The sequence below is a fragment of the Trichoderma virens genome, assembly GCF_000170995.1.
Source record: "Trichoderma virens Gv29-8 chromosome Unknown TRIVIscaffold_64, whole genome shotgun sequence".
Lineage (NCBI taxonomy): Eukaryota > Fungi > Ascomycota > Sordariomycetes > Hypocreales > Hypocreaceae > Trichoderma > Trichoderma virens.
In genome coordinates, this window is record NW_014013685.1 from 72010 (window position 1) to 89978 (window position 17969).

The window sequence follows — 17969 nt, forward strand, 5'->3', positions numbered from 1 at the left end:
TTATCTGATGAACTTGAGTGAGTTGGATATTTTCATATGCTCCTGTGGATAGCTCTTCTTTTCTTTTCTTTTCCTCCTTCTTCTTCTTCTTGATGATTTGGTTGTTTGTATTTCGGCCAGCTATACTCTCTCCTACTATAAGCCGATATATTTCTAAGAACCCTTGATACTGAAAGGGAGCTGAACTTAGGCTTTACAACAATGGTTTTCAGTTTACATGGACTTAAAATGATGTAATGTCTGAAGCAATCGCGTTTTACCTTTAGTATTTTCTTATTGTCAATCGCCTATGGTGCTATACTGCGCCGCCGTTTCTTGTGCGAAGGAATCCTCCTTAAATATTCATATTATTTAAACAGCAACAGATCTCTGGTTCCAGTCAACCACTCGTGAGTAGTTTGTGGTATATCTCCTAAAAATAAACCTACATCATCTTTTAAATCATTAACACTTAATAATGAGAGAGGCAAGTTATGTTTGGAAGTTAGAGAATACACATACTGTGAATCATCTTTACACTTTCGTATTAATATCTATCTGTGTTTGAGTTAAGGGCAGTTTTGCTTGTGAGTCAACACTCCTCAATATCTAAACTAACTAGATATACAATATGCTCGTACTCCGTATCTACTATGGATCCGTATCCATTTAATCATCATCTGTATCCATTGGATCACCATCATCTATATCCATGGGATCGTCGTAAGTGTTCCTAGGTAGTGGGGGTTCGTCCTTCCAATCCTCAAAAGGATTTTGGTTCCCTAAATATGACCATTCACCAACTTCACCATAGGCCGCTTTAAGATCCAGTACGCGATTCAGTAAATCCTTATTGGTTTGCTGCGCACCTGTCGTGGTTCCGCCACCGGCCGCATTACTTGGGCCTGTTAGTGTTTCCTCAATCTCTTTCTGGTACTGATTCAGTACGAATGCCATTCTTCGTCCTGCAGCTGCGGACTCTTCGTACATCCATCTCTTGAAATAATTTGCAATGTCAACGCGCACATAGGGCTTAACGGCGTATGTCTTGTCGTTAAAATTTTCGGCCGCGGTTTCCATGCCCTCCCTAGGATACAAATACAGTCAGTTTCTGCACAATATACCAGAGAGAATCACTTGTTGTGCATTGCAAGAATCGGGGCTTGGGGAAATTGTAAAAACTAACAGAAAATCAACGATTCTATTTGCTTGTTTTTTAAGTATATCCTCAATGCCATGGTGATATTGAATTGCGTATAGGACCTCGCGCATGTCGCAAATGGCTTGTGAATACTGAGGTGGTTTTTTCTTCAAGCACTTTTCAATTCGTCGGACATCTATGGTGTTGCCATTCCACGCTCTAAGAGAGTGAGTTGTCAGCGACGAATCCGCTATTGAAGCTAAGTTGGCCATTTTAACACTCACGCTTCTTTCACAGAATTTGTTTGACCGTCAAGTAACGGCATTTCTTCGCCATATTTCTCGGTGTTGGGGATCGCTTTCATGATTGTCTGGCTCAAAGCCCCCGTGGGTGCCGCATATTCTTTCGAATCGTACCAGGTGGCTTGGAGTGGGATCATGTCGAGCCAAAACTTAAAGTGCGCGCAAAAGCCCCATTCACCAGCCATCAACCAGCCGTCGCTGGCTCTGGTATACTGTTTTGCATATGCTGGCGTTGCTGCGTTATCAAATTTTTTCCCTGAATCTGCTTTTGGTTTGTTCATAAAGGCCACAAAATTCACGAGGAAATCTTTGAGCTAAATTATACTTCTGTTAGTCATGCCACGCATCAAGTGCCCACTTCGCCATCGGAGTAATAGAATATGATGGACGTGAGAAATCTCACAAGACATAGTCAAAAAAGACTTACAGTATGGTGCTCCTATGTTCCAGCAAAAAAAGTTAGCAAAATGATCGCAATTTGAAGACGATATAAAGATCTTAACGCCACTCACAAGCACATGTTCTGCACCATACTTCTTTGAGTCGCTAACGGTCTTCAGTTCGCCAAATTCTTATTATTGCCCACTTATTAGTATCACGCTCATGGACCCTTTGGAAATGTAGCGGGGATCGACTAACCGTAGTTGTCCATATCAGACCTATCTAAAGGTCCATATATTTTGTATTTGCCTCCCGTCTTTCCAGCAATAACTTCACTCGAGACATAGTAGGTGAGCTTTGGGACATTAACAGTCGGTTTCCACTTGGTCTGGGCGGGATCATAGCCGTACTTTTCGCAAAGATCGAAAGGAGGCTTAGTGTTAGTGCGCTTCTCGATTAACGCGCGCTCTTTCTTGAACCATCGCAAGGTGGCTTCATATTCTGGCCTCAAAGGCGCAGAACCTGGAACTGTAGCGCGTTTCTTTGACGAGGCTCCAGCGATTCCTTCGCATTCTGGGTCATTCACTATGCCGTCCTCATCAAAGAGCGGAGAACAGGGACTGTCCTCAAAGTATGTGTCCCTGGGACACACTAAACAAGATCCTTTCGGATCCGGGAAAAGTGGGTTCACGACTGGCGCTTGATCATCACCATCAGCACGTGGCCTAACTGATTGTAGACTGGGAACTTGTGTTGCGTTGCCTGTAACTCTAGATTCCAAATTATTCACTGGGGTAAAGTTGTCTGGAATGAATGAGTAGCATTTGGGGGCCAGCAGTTGCTTGGAGGTCTTGTAAATAGTAGTGGTAGGCAAATCCCAGCCCAGAGAGGACGTGTTGGTGATGAGGTCGAATTTTTGCTCGTAATCCATACGGTACTGTAGGCCATTGGTACAAGTCTCGGACGTACCCACTCCAATGGTCATACGGTTGGGGAAAGCTGCCGTGATGTGCGTGTCGGTCCGAAGAAGGCCGTTGATGTCGACTTGCACTTTGAACGCTATACTTGGGGTGAGCGTGAGGGCGATAGAACCCTGAGCTGCGACAGAAACCTTTCTGTTTGCTCTAACGGTAGTGTCAAGTGAGTACATGCCCGCATACAGTGCTGTAGGGTCTGGAAGATATTCCAGATAGGGCGGGTACATCCATGTCAATGGTACCGTCTTGCCGTTATTCATGTTAGTGTTTGAAATGGTCACACCACTTCCGAAGAACCTGCAATATATATGTCAGTGGCGAACATAGCGGCACAAAATGAAGGGATAGATGCTTACCCAGAGACAGTCGCGATAGAGTCTACCTGCGCTGTGACATCCATATAAGGCCCAATGGTGACTAGTCCCTTGATATTGAAACTTCCTCCCCAAGGTGCAAAATTTTCGACTACACACAGGTCAGTAAAACAAGCTCCGGTAAGGAATGAAAGTAATGCTCAGCAACATACGCAGTTGAGCCTCGCGCGACTCAAAGGTGAACTGGGCCTCTCCCTCAAGATACAATTGTACATTTGCCGAAAACTCTTTGATTGAGAAGTAGGCAAAGGCCTGTTCGAATTGGGTGTCCTTGACTCTACCAATCAAGCTCACACCAAAGTCGAGGTCAGCATTTAACGACCCATTGGCTCTAACAGACATGCTTGCATCAAAATTTGGCGGGCAGCTGATGGATGCCTGGTATAAGACTTGCTCGAAGCTGTAGCTGCCCGGTTCACTGCTGCTGACTGCACCGTTCTTCAATAAGTCGATGAACTTTTGTGCCCACCACCCGCCACTGCCAGCGCCGCGCTTCCGCAGCTCGTGTTGGCGAAACCACTCCATGTGCGGCTCGCGCCAGTCCGGGATGCTTGATTTCTTCTTAGCAGCGCCGTCCGTTTGAAGGTCGTCTTCGCTGCGCTTCTTTTTGGACTGCATGTCTGATGCCACTATTTGGCTCCAGTAGTGTGAATGACTCGAGGTATCAATTCGCACAAAGATCTCATCACTGGCCACATCACGAATGCGATAATCGTATTTGATCTCGTATACTTTGGAATAAGGCGTCGCGCGTTTGACGAGGTGGTGCGGTAGTGTTGTGTTATCAATTTCGTTGAACGAAACGACGCGAACCCACTCATCCGGTCCGCACGATGCAGGGAGGCGAGCGATAGTTCCGTAGGCTCCGTCGCCCAGAAGAAGATCCTCACAATCGTGGTCATCCGATTCAGCCAAACAGACTGCTTTAAAGGTCTGCACGCTGTAGTCTTCAGGGTCCGGATTAGGGCAATCAAAGGTTTCGAGGAAAGACCCGTCACGCCTATCAAGAGACTGTACGGATTCTGGAGGACCAACCATTACAACCCAAGCTGGAAAGAAACCACTGGTTAGAAACAGAAACAAATTAAGGGCTCTTTGGATGAAATTCAAGACGACATCGAGGGATTTATAACGAACCGAAAGGTGAAGTTTCAGGATCAACGTCCCATGACCATATGCCATCAAAGGCTTCTTGGTACACAGCTTCATCGGCGGTCGGAATTGATTCATATTCTGGAAATAGATGGTCTAGAGGAACGGGCAGTGTCCCCCCTGCATCTGAGCTACATTTTGTATCCCAAGGTCAGTAGTGAACAAGTTCCAAAGCCTGGGGATACTTCACTTACCCGAAAGGCGAAACGCAACAGAAAGACTTTTGGCCGCCGAAATAACAGCCGCTGGCTGTGGAGCTGGAGCCTTTGACAGGAGTAGCCCATGAACTTCGTGCTACCAGGACGTCTCCCTAAATGCAGATGAAAGGTTAGTCAATCTGTGACAACAAAATAGGTCATGTCAATGGCATAAGATAGGATTATAGAAATTAGTTAAAGCTTACCACTGGACAGTTCGTTTGCGCGCAGAATCCAGATGAGCCATACCAGTCACAAAGGTTGGCGTTGAATACTGGCTCTTCTGGGCAGCAGAGTTTCGAGGATCCAGAGTATGTGAGATACTGTGGCTTATTGCTAGGACAAGAACTTCCGCGATACCACTGGCACTTATTCACAGCTTTGTTAATGTTTAAGGCCGGACAACAAAACTGCTTGCGGTTTGTCGAGCAGTATCCGCCTCCGCCATAGTTATCAAGGGCCAACGTTGTCTGAAGAGCGCCGGGTTAGCCTACAACGTAAAAGAGATGGGAGAAAAATATCGGATCACCTCTCCATCTTCGCAACTCTCTGTGCAACTGTTCGTCCAGTGGCAGGTTGCCGGGTCTGGTGCTCCCCAGGGTGGGCAGCACAAAGCACGCTGTTTAGAATCCTTGCCTGACTTGGGGCAGCCTTTGCCATAGCGATCAAGGTTCAGCCTCGTCTAGATTGATTGAGTTAGTGAGTGGTGATATGAAAGAAGGTTACTTCAAATAAAGACGCGAGAGATGGATAATGAAACAAACCATTTCCTTGAAACCCTGATTCGGTGAACATTCACCTCCGCACTCTGTGTAATAACACTGAGAGATATCAAAATCCAGCGAATCACTCTCTGGTACCTTTGCATCCACCTCCCTGTTTGTAAGGGCCTTTAGTGCGTTGAAGCCATCGTCATCTTGGTCAACAGCCCAAACCATCAAGCCGGCTAACCCACGGTCATTGGCAAAATCAACCTTCTGTTGAAAAGTGACACTGTCATCATATGAAATCCCTGCCAAATATAAGGATTAGTTATCTTGCGGGCATGAAATGGAAATGAAACGAATGCATGAAAGTGACTGACAGTTATCGCTGTCGTAGACAAACATCTTTACAGCAGCCTCCCTGTCCCACATTTGATATGCCGAGTCGCCGGCCAATGCAACTTCTTCCATGATCTCTCGGTATGATAGATAGCCTGCTGTGTTGCTGCAGTCACCCTTGGCACCGGGGCCACTGAACCTACACCCCGGCTTTGTGCACGAAGCATCGGCAAGCTTGTACGAACGTCCATAGAAGGCGATACCGAGGTTAATCATTGTTGGACTGATATCGTTAAGCCAGAAGAGATCTAGTGCTTGATCAACCTCGGTGAGATTGGTATGAGCTAAGATTTGCTTGCCGATCTCGTTTGTTTCATCCCAGATGCCGTGCAAATCATAACTCATAAGATTGATAAAGTTGACATGCTTGACCAACTCCTGGAGATCGAAATATTGCAAGTACCAATATGAGCTTGGGGCTGTAATAGAAATACCCCAGTGCCCGTGACCATGTTCATTGAAAGCATCACGGACGGCCTTTAGGAGCAATGGGAAATTGCCAAAATCGCGATCAGTGCCGCCACGATCAGGTGCACCGGGATACTCCCAGTCGATATCAACGCCATCAAATCCGTATTGAGTCATAAATCTGACCAGATTGAGGGCAAATTGGTTTCTGAACCCCTCTTCAGCCGCCATATCGCCAAACACGTGTTGAAATTCAGTGCTGCAGATCTCTGCGTCAGTACCACATCCTTGCTCGGGGCCTACCCTTGTGGCTGTATGCACTTACTTGTTATCACTAAAGGTCCATCCTCCTATAGACAGCCAGAAGCCCGTTTTCGGGTTTGCGAATCTGGCCGAAGTCACTGCGGTGTAAAGCTTGTCGGCGTCAGCGGCACTTAGACTGCTTCCGTCTTCTCCTACCATGGGGACGATATCAAGCTGCTCCCGTTAGAACTTAGAATTCGAAAAAGTTTTTAGCGATTTATCACTTACCGTATCAGGACTGATGTACGCAAACGCAAAGTTGACGATATCGAGAGCAGATACAGGAAGTTGAGAAGGCTTCAAAGACCCACACCGCCCAGACCCCGAACTCCACGATTCATAGTAACCTATGATCTGGGATCGAACATTGCCTCCACCCCCAGGACGAGTAGGTTGCCCACAATTAGACTGACATCCGGCACCGGGATCACAAAATTCCTTGTTTATTATCAGTTTACCGAAGTCGCGTCAGGGACCTCAACACACTCACTGTCGTTCGCCCGCAGAAGCCAAACTGGGAGCAGCACACATTCAGCGGGCAGGTTTTTTTACCATCCTCAGAAAATTGACCACATTCTGCCTTAGCGTCGCAGTTGGATGTGCAACCAATGCCGCAATACGCAGGCCCGTAGCCACACACGCCGCTAGCACCGCAACAGGCTCCGTTGATGCATGGACGGCCTTTTGCGCAGGTGTGATCATCAACTACAGCAGCTCTTCCAAAGAGATTGATATATTTGCTTTGTTCCCCGACATCTGGTACCGCTCGTCTGGTGAGTTTTAGGTCTTGCCCAATTTCTGGCCCAGCAGCCGCCACAGAGGTTGGAAAGATGAATAGTAAGGCGGCAAGCGAAAGGAGAAGACCAACGATAGACGTATGTCGCAGCCTTGCGGCTCGGGTCTCCTTACCCATAATTGACGCTCTCAGTACAACGAGAGGCTAGTTATAATGTCAGAGACAATAACCAATATAATCGAAAAAGTCTTAACAAAGTAAATAGTAATGAATGGCTGTCCTCGGGACGAATATGAATGCTAGAACTCAAGAGAAAATGCGATAGCTCTTTTCAAGGTCTGCGGATATTCATATGAAAAAGGTCCAGAGTAGCGAGCTCACAGCCTATCAGCAAGTTGTATCTGTACTTGAGATATTCGGTCGTTGGTTGTGAACTGAATTGTTCAAAAGTTCCTTTAATTTAAACTTCCCACGAACAGAGCCGTATTTAGTGATCTCATGCCTCTTGATAATTTCCGCATAGTAGTTCTCTTGTAAGGGAAACGGACAATGGGACCTTGAAGAAACGATTTCTCTTGCCCCGAAACAACCGAACCAACAACAACTCTCGTGAAATAGCAACGCTATACGGCAATTACGGCGCGCCAAGACCGCGTTGGCTCATTAGGGTCCATTTCCAATTCTTCAACATAGTGGTTCCATATGCAGGGGAAGCGGACCCTTTGAAGAAATTAGTTTCCTCGTTCAGACAGAGCCCGCATAACAACAGTTTTCATTGTTGGGCTTATATGATGGTTGCAGAAAGCCAAGACGCTGTTGGACGTTGGGACTAACAGGATCCATCTTCAATGGACCTGTGATATCACTTCCGCGGGTGCTACTACCGGAGGTTTCCTGAAAATGATGGGTTATTCATTTTATCCAGAGAGGGTCTCGCCAAAACCAGATTAGTGGCTTCTCAGACAGGGGCTATCGGCCTCACGAAAACGCATTGGGGTGAGATATTTTATTGATATTCATCTAGTTATGGTTAACGCCGGTGCGATCGGTTAATAAAGGCCGATTGGTTCTGGATTAAAATTAGCAGACATACTTCGTACTTGCAGAAACTTGCAGCGCATCCTGAAGGACTATTTATCGGCCAAAATCTTTCGAATTTTATAACAGAACTAGTTGTGGCATCGACATTGCTCCAAAGGTTTAAGCGAAGGTGCATAGAGTACCAAAAGAGTGTACCAGGGGAGCCTTTTGTGCAACTAGAATTTGTTAACAGTTTTCCCGCCTGGTGAAGCTAAAGTTAATTTTATGCTTTATTTTATGCCAGAGCTTACTTAGATCAGGTACTTGCACCTGGTCCTTAGACGTAGGTAGACTACCAACAGTGCTAAAGATCCCTGCAAGCCTAGTCGCAGTCCACTGATAATTTATGGATTTGGTTAAATATTGCCTCAAGAACAACAGGGTAGATGATCCTGCGGCAAAAAATATCCACTGTCGTCTTGCATGTACATTGACTTTTGATTTAGCGTAACTCGGAGAGGGTTGGACGAGCCGGAATACAACAACCTTTCCAATGGTTTGACAATAGACCTCTCAGTTCATGTATTTGTAAGTGATAGAGAAAAACTCGGGTCCCCGCCATGGAAAATTTCCTGCATTTGCCATGTTCCTTCAACATTAGCTTCAAGATGTTGTTGTCTTTACTTACTCTTGCCGTTGTTGGCTACGGCTCTGTCTTGAGATCCTCTGCTGATAACACGCTTGATAGGAACCGCGTCCCCAATCTCAGAAGGGATGATACCACGCAGCTGTTTAATGTGACCGGCATGGCAGGGCTGTCGGCAAAATGCGTTCAGGCCATGGAATCTCCCGTGTCTTGCTCCAATGATGGCATGATGCTGCTCAGCCAAGCTGATGCTATCAGTGGAATCGCGACGCCAGAATTGCTCACAGCAGATGATTTGGCCGCGTTATGCACCACATCCTGCTCTAACTCACTTGCATCTCTGAGCGAAGCAGTCGAAGCAGCATGCAGTGACGACGTCTTAACTTTTGCACCATCTAATAGCACTGTGTATATACCGGGTACTGACGCCCAGGAGAGCATCTTTGGTGGCAGTGGTGAGACTTTTCGGCCGTCTCTTGCACTGGACATGATGCTACTGAAGTATAAAATTGGATGTCTTAGAGACAGGTGAGTTCCTTCTCGACAGTATGGACATTCCGTCAGACTGCTTACCGAGTTATAGCGCGATTTCTGGATCAGACGGGTGGTGTTACCTCCGAGTCAATGAAGGCCTCACTCAGGCCTGCGACGACTGTGAGCTGGGCGCGTTCCGTGCCCAGATGGAAGATCCAGGGAACTATGATGCCGACCTGGCGGTGCAGTACACATCACAAGTCTCTTCCTGCCACAAGTCTCTCACTCCTATCGCCACTCCTACAAAGTCCGTCTTTATCAGCTCAACCATTGTGACAACAACAGAGACTTGCAGAGGAACAATGGTACCAGTTGCAGCCAATGCCAACTGCGATGACTTTGCCCGCACTCATAGTATCGGCACGGAACAACTACTATCACTCAACGGCCTCACCTCAGGTTGCGTGGGTTTTCCAGGATCAAAGTCTTCCCTCTGCGTTGTGGGATCATGCAAGACGTACACAGTCACCAAGGATGACACATGTTCGACTATTGTCAAGCAGGCCGGCATCGCCGATGTGCAATTTATATCGTGGAATCCCATGCTCAGCCCTCAAGCCTGCAATAGAGATATCGCAAAGATGGTGGGACATGTAGTCTGCATCAGCAATCCTCTTGGGTACACATCTCCAAGCAACACAGGCTCAGGTCCGGTAACAACAAGCAGTTCGATGCTAGGCCCTGTAACGGGATTCGATGATTTGCCGGATGTTTCCACTATCTGGACGCACGCGCCTGTGACAACAACGACCCTCTCGGCAGATGATCCCTTTTATACGCCAACATATGAGCTTGCAAATGGATCAATCTCAGATTGCTATTTTATGTACGACAACGATCTTGATAGATTCACTTGTCTTAGCGCATCTAGATTATTTGGCGTTGATGTAAACACTTGGATACGCTGGAATCCTAGCGTGTGGAAGCCAGCCACCGATGATGCAGACTCGGACTGCTATTTGAATAACGCAACCAGATACTGCGGTCTCTTCTGGGATCCTACACGTAAGGAAGAGGCAGAAAAGAATCATTTTCGGAGTAAATGACATGCTAACAATCCTTTCCTACTGACAGTTGCGACGCTCCATAATGACACAGTATCCCCTTACGAACCCAAGCCTTCGGATGCTACTGCAGGTGCTACAGATGAATGCTATATATGGGACAAAACACCAGCTACCGCTGAGGATAACTTGTGTACCACATTTATAAGCTACTGGGGGATCACAATCGATCAATTGTACGCATGGAATCCTGCTGTTGGTGAGTTTCTTGGTGGAAATTTCTCTTTACTTCGCAACCGGAATCTAACTCCTCGCGTCAAGGAAATAATTGCCAGAGCCTTTGGCTTGATACTTCGGTAAGCTACTTGATGCGTTTTTTTCTTATTTCTCGACTGCATCGTCCTACTCCCACATCGCCCATGCAGGCGAGGTAGGACTTTGCCTACTGATATTGGCTACAATAGTATTGTGTGTCGGCCGAAGACCCCACCCCGAGCACAACAAGCTCAACCACCGCTCTTACATCGTCAACAACAACAAGCGGTGGTCCACCGGCTCCAACAAGACCGGGTACGGTACAAGGCTGCCAAAAGTGGTATGTCGTCAAATCAGGCGATAGCTGCGGCGACGTAGCCACTCAAAACGGCATCACGATTACCCAATTGGTGGCCTGGAACACTGACGTTAACCGTACGAGAAAAATCTCCTGATAAAGAAACACGCAATATAACTAATTAATACATCAGCAACTACTTGCGATGGCTTCTGGCCTGACTATGCTTACTGTGTTAAGGGACCTACTACCTCGAGCACTTCAAAGCCACCTTCGACTACCTCAAAGCCGCCTTCCAGCACTTCGAAGCCTCCTTCGACGACCTCAAAGCCACCTTCGAGCACAGCAAGCAGCGGCGCCCCAGCTCCGACAAGACCGGGTACGGTACAAGGCTGCCAAAAGTGGTATGTCGTCAAATCAGGCGATAGCTGCGGCGACGTAGCTACTCAAAACGGCATCACGATTACCCAATTTGTGGCCTGGAATACTGACGTTAACCGTACGAGAAAATCCCATGATAAAGAATGAGTAACTAGAATAGCTGATGGATATACTAGCAACTACCTGCGACGGCTTCTGGCCTGACTATGCTTACTGCGTCAAGGGACCTACGATATCAAGCACCTCAAAGCCACCTTCTACTACCTCAAAGCCACCTTCGAGCACTTCAAAGCCACCCTCAACCACCTCAAAGCCACCTTCGAGCACTTCAAAGCCACCCTCAACCACCTCAAAGCCTTCGGCAACCACCCCCGTGATCACTCCACCTGGGCCTACGCAATCAGGAATTCCTGCCAAATGTAACAAGTTTGCCCTTACGCAGAGTGGAGATGGATGCGAGACTTTTGCGACTCGGAACAAAATTACTCTAGCTCAGCTGTGTAGGTTGCCTTGATTAGTACCAAGCGGTTGTAAGAACGAGCTAACCTATATCTGACTTTGATATAGATTCCTGGAATCCGGTTCTGGGTAATGCCTGTAATAAGTAAGTCAAGCATCCACTTCCCATCAAAGTCGGATAGACCGCTAACACATACTGCTCTGCTGCAGCTTCTGGCTTGGGGAGGCGTACTGCGTCGGCGTATCCGCTTAGATAGGGTGTGCGTAGGATACCTAGGTAGTGATAGTGAGCTTGAGGTTGAATGCATGTATATCTGCTATAACTCTCTACAAGGATAGCCAGGTGAGATTACTACGTGGTATAAAGATGTATTAGGGGCACTAGGTCAATAATTAATTTGATAGTCAGCTTTACTTTTTCTTAATAGAAAACTATTAATCAATGGTTGGTTTGCTACCAAAAAACACAGCATGCTTGTCATTTGAAACTGTCACTTTAAGCTCCATGTTCCAATGCTTCCTCGGCACCTTTCGCCAACACTCCAACACATCGTCTTCGGGGATCCACCCAGAGTTACTCGTCCATATCGCTTTTGCCGAATATTCTCCTTTCTGATACCAAAATTGGTGCCAATGGTCATCATTTCCCAGCGAAGCCTCAAGTTCCATTTCCCTTAGTGCAGGCATCTGTAAGACCGCCCTTGCTGCAGCGAGGTGAAGCTTCTGTATGGCTGGAGTCGCAATACTTAGTGACCAAAAGGTTATCTCGGGCATATTGCCAGATGCATCAGAATCTACCGAGGCCTCGCTGTCATAGGATTCGGCTTCATTAGGGTCGGGAAGAAAGAGTAATTCCCCTGAAGGATCAATTGGTAGGTAGTGTAAGCGGAGGTAGACTAATTGGTTCCATCGCGGTTCTGTCAAACCCACGGACAGGGCTCGAGGATAGAAAATTTCATCATTAATTGCGATATCTTCGATCACAAGCACCTTGACGCGCTGAGAGAGGATGCGAATGGACTCTGATAGCCTATCCTCGCCTTGCCATAGTCTCTCAGAAATTCGAGAAGGCCAAGCCTGATCTGGAGTATAAACAGAATCGCATAGGGTAAAGTTTTCGATTGGGTGTTTAATCTGAAACAGTGTATTGGCTAGATCTTTAATGCCCGACTGTATATTAGTTATTTGCTCTTATACCTAGGTCAGTATAGCAAGAACGTTACCATTTCGCATCCTCGCAAATCGCACCGCTTTCCACCAATCAAGTTGCACAAATTTTGCCGCTGGTAACTTCGCTAATAAAGAAGAAATGGCCACCACAGACATACGTCTCTGGTGTAATGGACGTTGATTCATCATGAGCTCTGTTATAGCTATAACAGGAGGTAGCTGCGCAATACGCTCGGGATCCGTCAGCTCTAGCACCGATTTTTTATATCTGTGCACCCATGCCGATACTCGAGGCTGGGGCATTGGAGACGGAGGTCTCTCCTCACGCGGTAGATTCGCGAAATAATAGAGCTTAATGCCATCTTGGTGCACCTCGGCCGCAGTCCACTGGCTCAAAGTCAACAGAAACGCTTCAAGCGTAGCTTGGAGTGCTTGGTTATTCCGCAGCCTCTCATCGTCAGTCTCGGGGTCGTCCCGTGGCCCAGGCGCAGGTAGCCGAATAAAAAGATTGAACCTGCGCACAAACCGACGGCGCCGTGGTGTCATGATGGAGTTCAGTCGTGACAGCCGAGGCAAGTTGAGACGCAAAGTGGCGAAGGTTTCCCGCTCAATCTCATCCTGCCAGAAGCGGCTGACGCAGGCATATTGACCGGCGTCTGGGAGGAGCCTCCAATCATTTGGAATGTAACCTGGAGGATTAAAATGGGTGAGAAAGAATATGATGCGCCCAATGATTTCGGGCGCCAAAAAGACGGGCGCCATGATGATTGATTCTCATGGGCCGACAAATGCTTCGAGCCAACAGTTGTTGGAACCGATTGATGGTTCTTATACCTGCACAGTGCATGGTACCTAGACAGGCACTAGCTTAGTTCCCAAGTATCCACATGCGTACAGGTGTAAAATGAGGGCGTCGGGCGGGATTCCAACTTTGGCCATCTGCAGCGCCAAGGATTGCCTTGTACCTGTACTTAACTGCATTATGCCGTGTTGTTGGTTCAATTTGCGGCGGGGTTTTTAGTGATCATCGACATGAAGGCACATGCATGCATCCCGTTCTGAGAGGCGCGCCGTTAAAGGCTAGACCAACAAGGTATAACAACTATCAAAACAGTTCAAACGAAAGAGGGGGGGGGGATCTAGAGATTATAAAAATACAGTGCGCGGTTTCGATAAGTACAGCCAGCCGAACGCTCAAATTTGTCTTGACTTGCAAACGGACCGATCTAGTAATCTAGATAAACAGAAAGGATAGTATAAGTACACAGTATTGTATACATCATTGCAAATAATCTTAGCTGGCTGAGCTTTCTTATAAAATAGACTGCAAACCGTCGCATTTTAAACCACCTACAGCGGAATATAATTCCTTTATTTACGTTATATTATTAAACGGGTTTAAGCACATCTAAGAGCCTAGTTTATTAACTACCTACTTAGAAAAAGTATTATTCAATAGCTAGGTAGTTAAATAAAGTAAGGATTTTCGTAAGGGGGTGCTTAAAAGATAGGGTACCTGTAGGTGTAGGAGGGAAGCTTAAATTGTCTACCCATATTACGGTGAGATAACTTCACGTTCCAAGGGGAATGCCATAGAAAGCGGGAAGGTTGACGGAAGGAACTGTTTGGAAGCCGAATACATAGCTAGCTTCGCCGTGTCTTAGATGTTAATCTGCCTGCTAAAACTCAAACTCAGCTGTCATTCATCGTAAGGGGCTCTGTCCCATTTCAGAAAGTCAACCTCTTCCACATACACTTAATGGCCAAAAGTCTGCGAACACAAGATTTTTTGTACTATACATTTACACCAAAAAATCAGCCCATTTTAAAAATATATAAAAAATTAAAAAAAAAAAAAAAAATTAAAATATATTATTAAAATACTATTATATTTAATATATTTTTAAAAATATTTTATTACGACCTGACCTAACAGAAGTATATGCTACAGTAGAAACATAAATAAAAGCAGCTAATAAAAGTAAGGCTCTTTTTATCTTACGTTAGTATATACCCTAAGGATTATAAAAATAGCTTTATTTTTATAAATATAATAATATAACCCTAAGTAAAAACAAAAGAATAACTAAATATATAAGTTTATTATATTATATTTATTTAAATAGTTTAAATAGTTAATTATTAATAAAATATTAAAACTAAATATAAGCTATATTTTTTATTTTATTTTTATATATTTATAATTATAATTACTTAAAAACTACTCTTTATCCTCTTTGCTAATATAAACCTACGACCTAAGCTTATTACCTTAGGAACCTTTACCCTATACTAAAAATATGGATCGGGACGTTATATATTTTAATTATATTATATATTTTATATATTTTTATGTTTATAAAATGTATGTAATTTTTAATAGTTTATTTATAGTAGGTTATAGTGGGAAATATATTACGACCCAGCTCTTATAGTCACAACAATAAGCCTACTGGGTAGGCGTCCCCGGATAAAAGACAGTCCATTAAACCAATTAAAAGCGGATCGAAAATCAACTTCTTAATCTAACACAGGATTAATAAATCAAAAAACAATCCCTAAACAGATCAATAAAAATCCTTTTAATCCAGCCCAGGTTAACTAAATATATAAATTTACGTTCTTACATTTATTTAAATAGCTTAAATAGCCAGTTGTTAATATAGTAATTAGATTAAATTTAACTACTATATCTACTAACTATATAATATTAATAAAATAATACCTATACTTAACCTAACCGCTTCGTTAATATAAACCTAAAACCTAAAGGTTTATCCCTTAAAAATAGCTAACCTATACTATATATAAAACCAATTTATTATATATTAATAACTTTTATTTAAACAGTTATTTTAGACCTATAGGTAATAAAAAATAAAATATTAAATAGTTAGATTTTAAGTCTTAAACGTTAAAACTAATTATAAAAGTAAAGCTTAAAGTAATTATTTAAATAGTAATATTAAAATTAAAAATAATTTTAAAAAAAGTAATAAAATAATAGTTAATAAAAAAACTTTAACCTTAGAATAAGCTATAGCTATAATTAAAATACTTTAAAAAGAAATTAATACTCTTAAAGTAAAAAAAAAAAATATAGTAAAGTTTTATAATTAAAAAAACCTAATTTATATAACGGAGACCTTTAAAAAATAAATAAATATTTTATAAAACTTAATATCTATTTTAAATATTTTTTATTTATATTAAAAAAAAATAAAAATAAAACTATTTTTACTATTACTTATTTAACAGAAATAATAAAAAAATAGGCCTAGCCTATTATAAAAGATTTTAAAGTTAATACCTTAGATAATTAAAAACTATAAACTTAGGAAGTTTTTAAAATATACTAAAACTTTTATAAATAATTAAAGAAATTATTTAGAACTGTTAATAAAGAATAAAAAGCTAAAAAACTCCTTTAAAATATATACTAAAAAGAACTTTTTTTAAAAAGCACTACTGCTTTTATTTACTTTTTAACGAAGGTTAATTAAACTAAAGAAAGTAAAAAAAAAACTTATTACTATATAGTAAAACCTAAGGTTAAAGATAAACTATATAAAATTAACTATAAGAAAATAAGTTTCTTTAACTATATATAATAAATTATTATTATAAATAATTAAATTTAAAAACGTAAATAAAAAAAAAAAGAAAAAAAACTAAGAAACTTTTATATATAATATAATAATATAAACTAAAGTAAAAAATAAAATCTTATATCCTTTAATAATAAATAACTAAGATTTATAAACCTAAGTATTATTAAAGAATAATATAAAAACGTTAAATATTTTAACTATAAAAAAAAAAGCTATATAAAGAAATATTATAAAATATTAAAAAAAAAAGGTAGTAATAAATAAACTTTAATACCTAAACCTAAAGATAAAACAGTTAATATTATTAATATTATTTTATATAAATCCCTTAGTTAAATAGAATATTATAATAATAAATATAAAACCTATTTTAGTAAAAAATAAAATATAAAATAATTTTTTAAAATACTTAAAAAAAAGAAAACCCTAAATATTATTTAATAAATTAATAAATATAAAAATAATAAAATTACTAACTAAAACTTAAAAAAACTTTTCAATAAATTTAAAAACCTAGCTAAATTAAAAAAATAAGCTAAAAAGTATAAAAAATAAAGTAATATTAATAATACTTTAATTACCTTTACAGAAGTATACTTAACATTAAACAATATAAAAGCCACTGTTATACTTAAAGAAAATAACAATAATTTTCTAAATACTATATTATAAAAAAACCAAAAAAAATATAAACTCTTAGAAAAAAAAATATATAACCTATATTATAAATGTAAATTATAAAGACTTAAAGGATTATATTATACCTATAGTATAATAAATAAAGACTTTAAATAATACTATAAAATTAAAAAAATTATTAAAGAAAATAAAAGATCTTTAGTAAAAGACTTAATAAAAAATTATAAAGCCCTTAAGCTTTAAGAGTTTATAAATACTTTATAAAAAAATATTCTAAAAATTAACCCTAAAAAACGCTAAAAACTAATATTAAAAAAACCCTATAAAAACTATAAATTACTTAAATTATATAGACTATATTATCTTTATAAAATAATAAACTTAGATTATAAAGATAAATATTAAGCAGCAGAAAAACTTAATAATCTTCTATAAAAAAACTAAAAAATAAATAATATTTTATTTAGTCTTAAATATAAATAAATAAACCCAGCGTTTTATAAAACATTTTACTATAAAATATATATTACCCTAAAGGTTATAAAATAATATAATCTTTATAACCCTTTAATATATAACTAATAGGAATTTACTTTTTATAATATTAATAACTATATTACCCACTTTATATAAAGATAAGCTTTAAAAACTATTATTAAAAATCTATTTAAATAAAAATTTTACTTTAAAACCTATATAAAAGGAAAAAACTAAAATAATATTAAAAAATATTATAAACTTACTAATAGATATATCCCTAAAGAAAGATATTATTAATATAAAAAATATAATGTTTAAAGACTAAAACCCACCTAGCTTATAATATATTTTAATAATATATTTTTTAAAAAAAAAAAAAAAAAAATAAATATTTAAAACTTTAATATAATAGGAAACTT

The 17969-nt window shown here is 41.0% G+C and overlaps 3 protein-coding genes across 3 annotated transcripts; 1 reads left to right on the plus strand and 2 right to left on the minus strand.

Moving 5' to 3' along the window:
- Positions 1-499: 499 nt before the first annotated feature.
- On the minus strand, positions 500-7230 carry TVC4 (glycoside hydrolase family 18 protein; the record flags this gene model as incomplete). The annotated part of the gene is made up of 17 exons (XM_014100479.1): positions 500-1066; positions 1166-1339; positions 1405-1736; positions 1850-1861; positions 1935-1993; positions 2062-3077; positions 3137-3245; positions 3307-4203; positions 4292-4437; positions 4501-4616; positions 4710-4973; positions 5033-5185; positions 5268-5515; positions 5588-6273; positions 6340-6491; positions 6546-6755; positions 6808-7230. The coding sequence occupies 17 exons, from the start codon at positions 7228-7230 to the stop codon at positions 649-651; spliced, it is 5415 nt and encodes a 1804-aa protein (XP_013955954.1).
- A 1511-nt stretch (positions 7231-8741) lies between these two features.
- On the plus strand, positions 8742-11903 carry TRIVIDRAFT_201746 (uncharacterized protein; the record flags this gene model as incomplete). The annotated part of the gene is made up of 9 exons (XM_014100477.1): positions 8742-9247; positions 9303-10258; positions 10328-10516; positions 10579-10613; positions 10722-10947; positions 11004-11309; positions 11368-11691; positions 11759-11795; positions 11861-11903. 9 exons carry the CDS (start codon positions 8742-8744, stop codon positions 11901-11903), a joined length of 2622 nt encoding a protein of 873 aa, XP_013955952.1.
- A 182-nt stretch (positions 11904-12085) lies between these two features.
- TRIVIDRAFT_70774 (uncharacterized protein) lies at positions 12086-13582 on the minus strand (the record flags this gene model as incomplete). The annotated part of the gene is made up of 2 exons (XM_014100478.1): positions 12086-12807; positions 12979-13582. 2 exons carry the CDS (start codon positions 13580-13582, stop codon positions 12086-12088), a joined length of 1326 nt encoding a protein of 441 aa, XP_013955953.1.
- Between the last annotated feature and the right edge of the window lie 4387 nt (positions 13583-17969).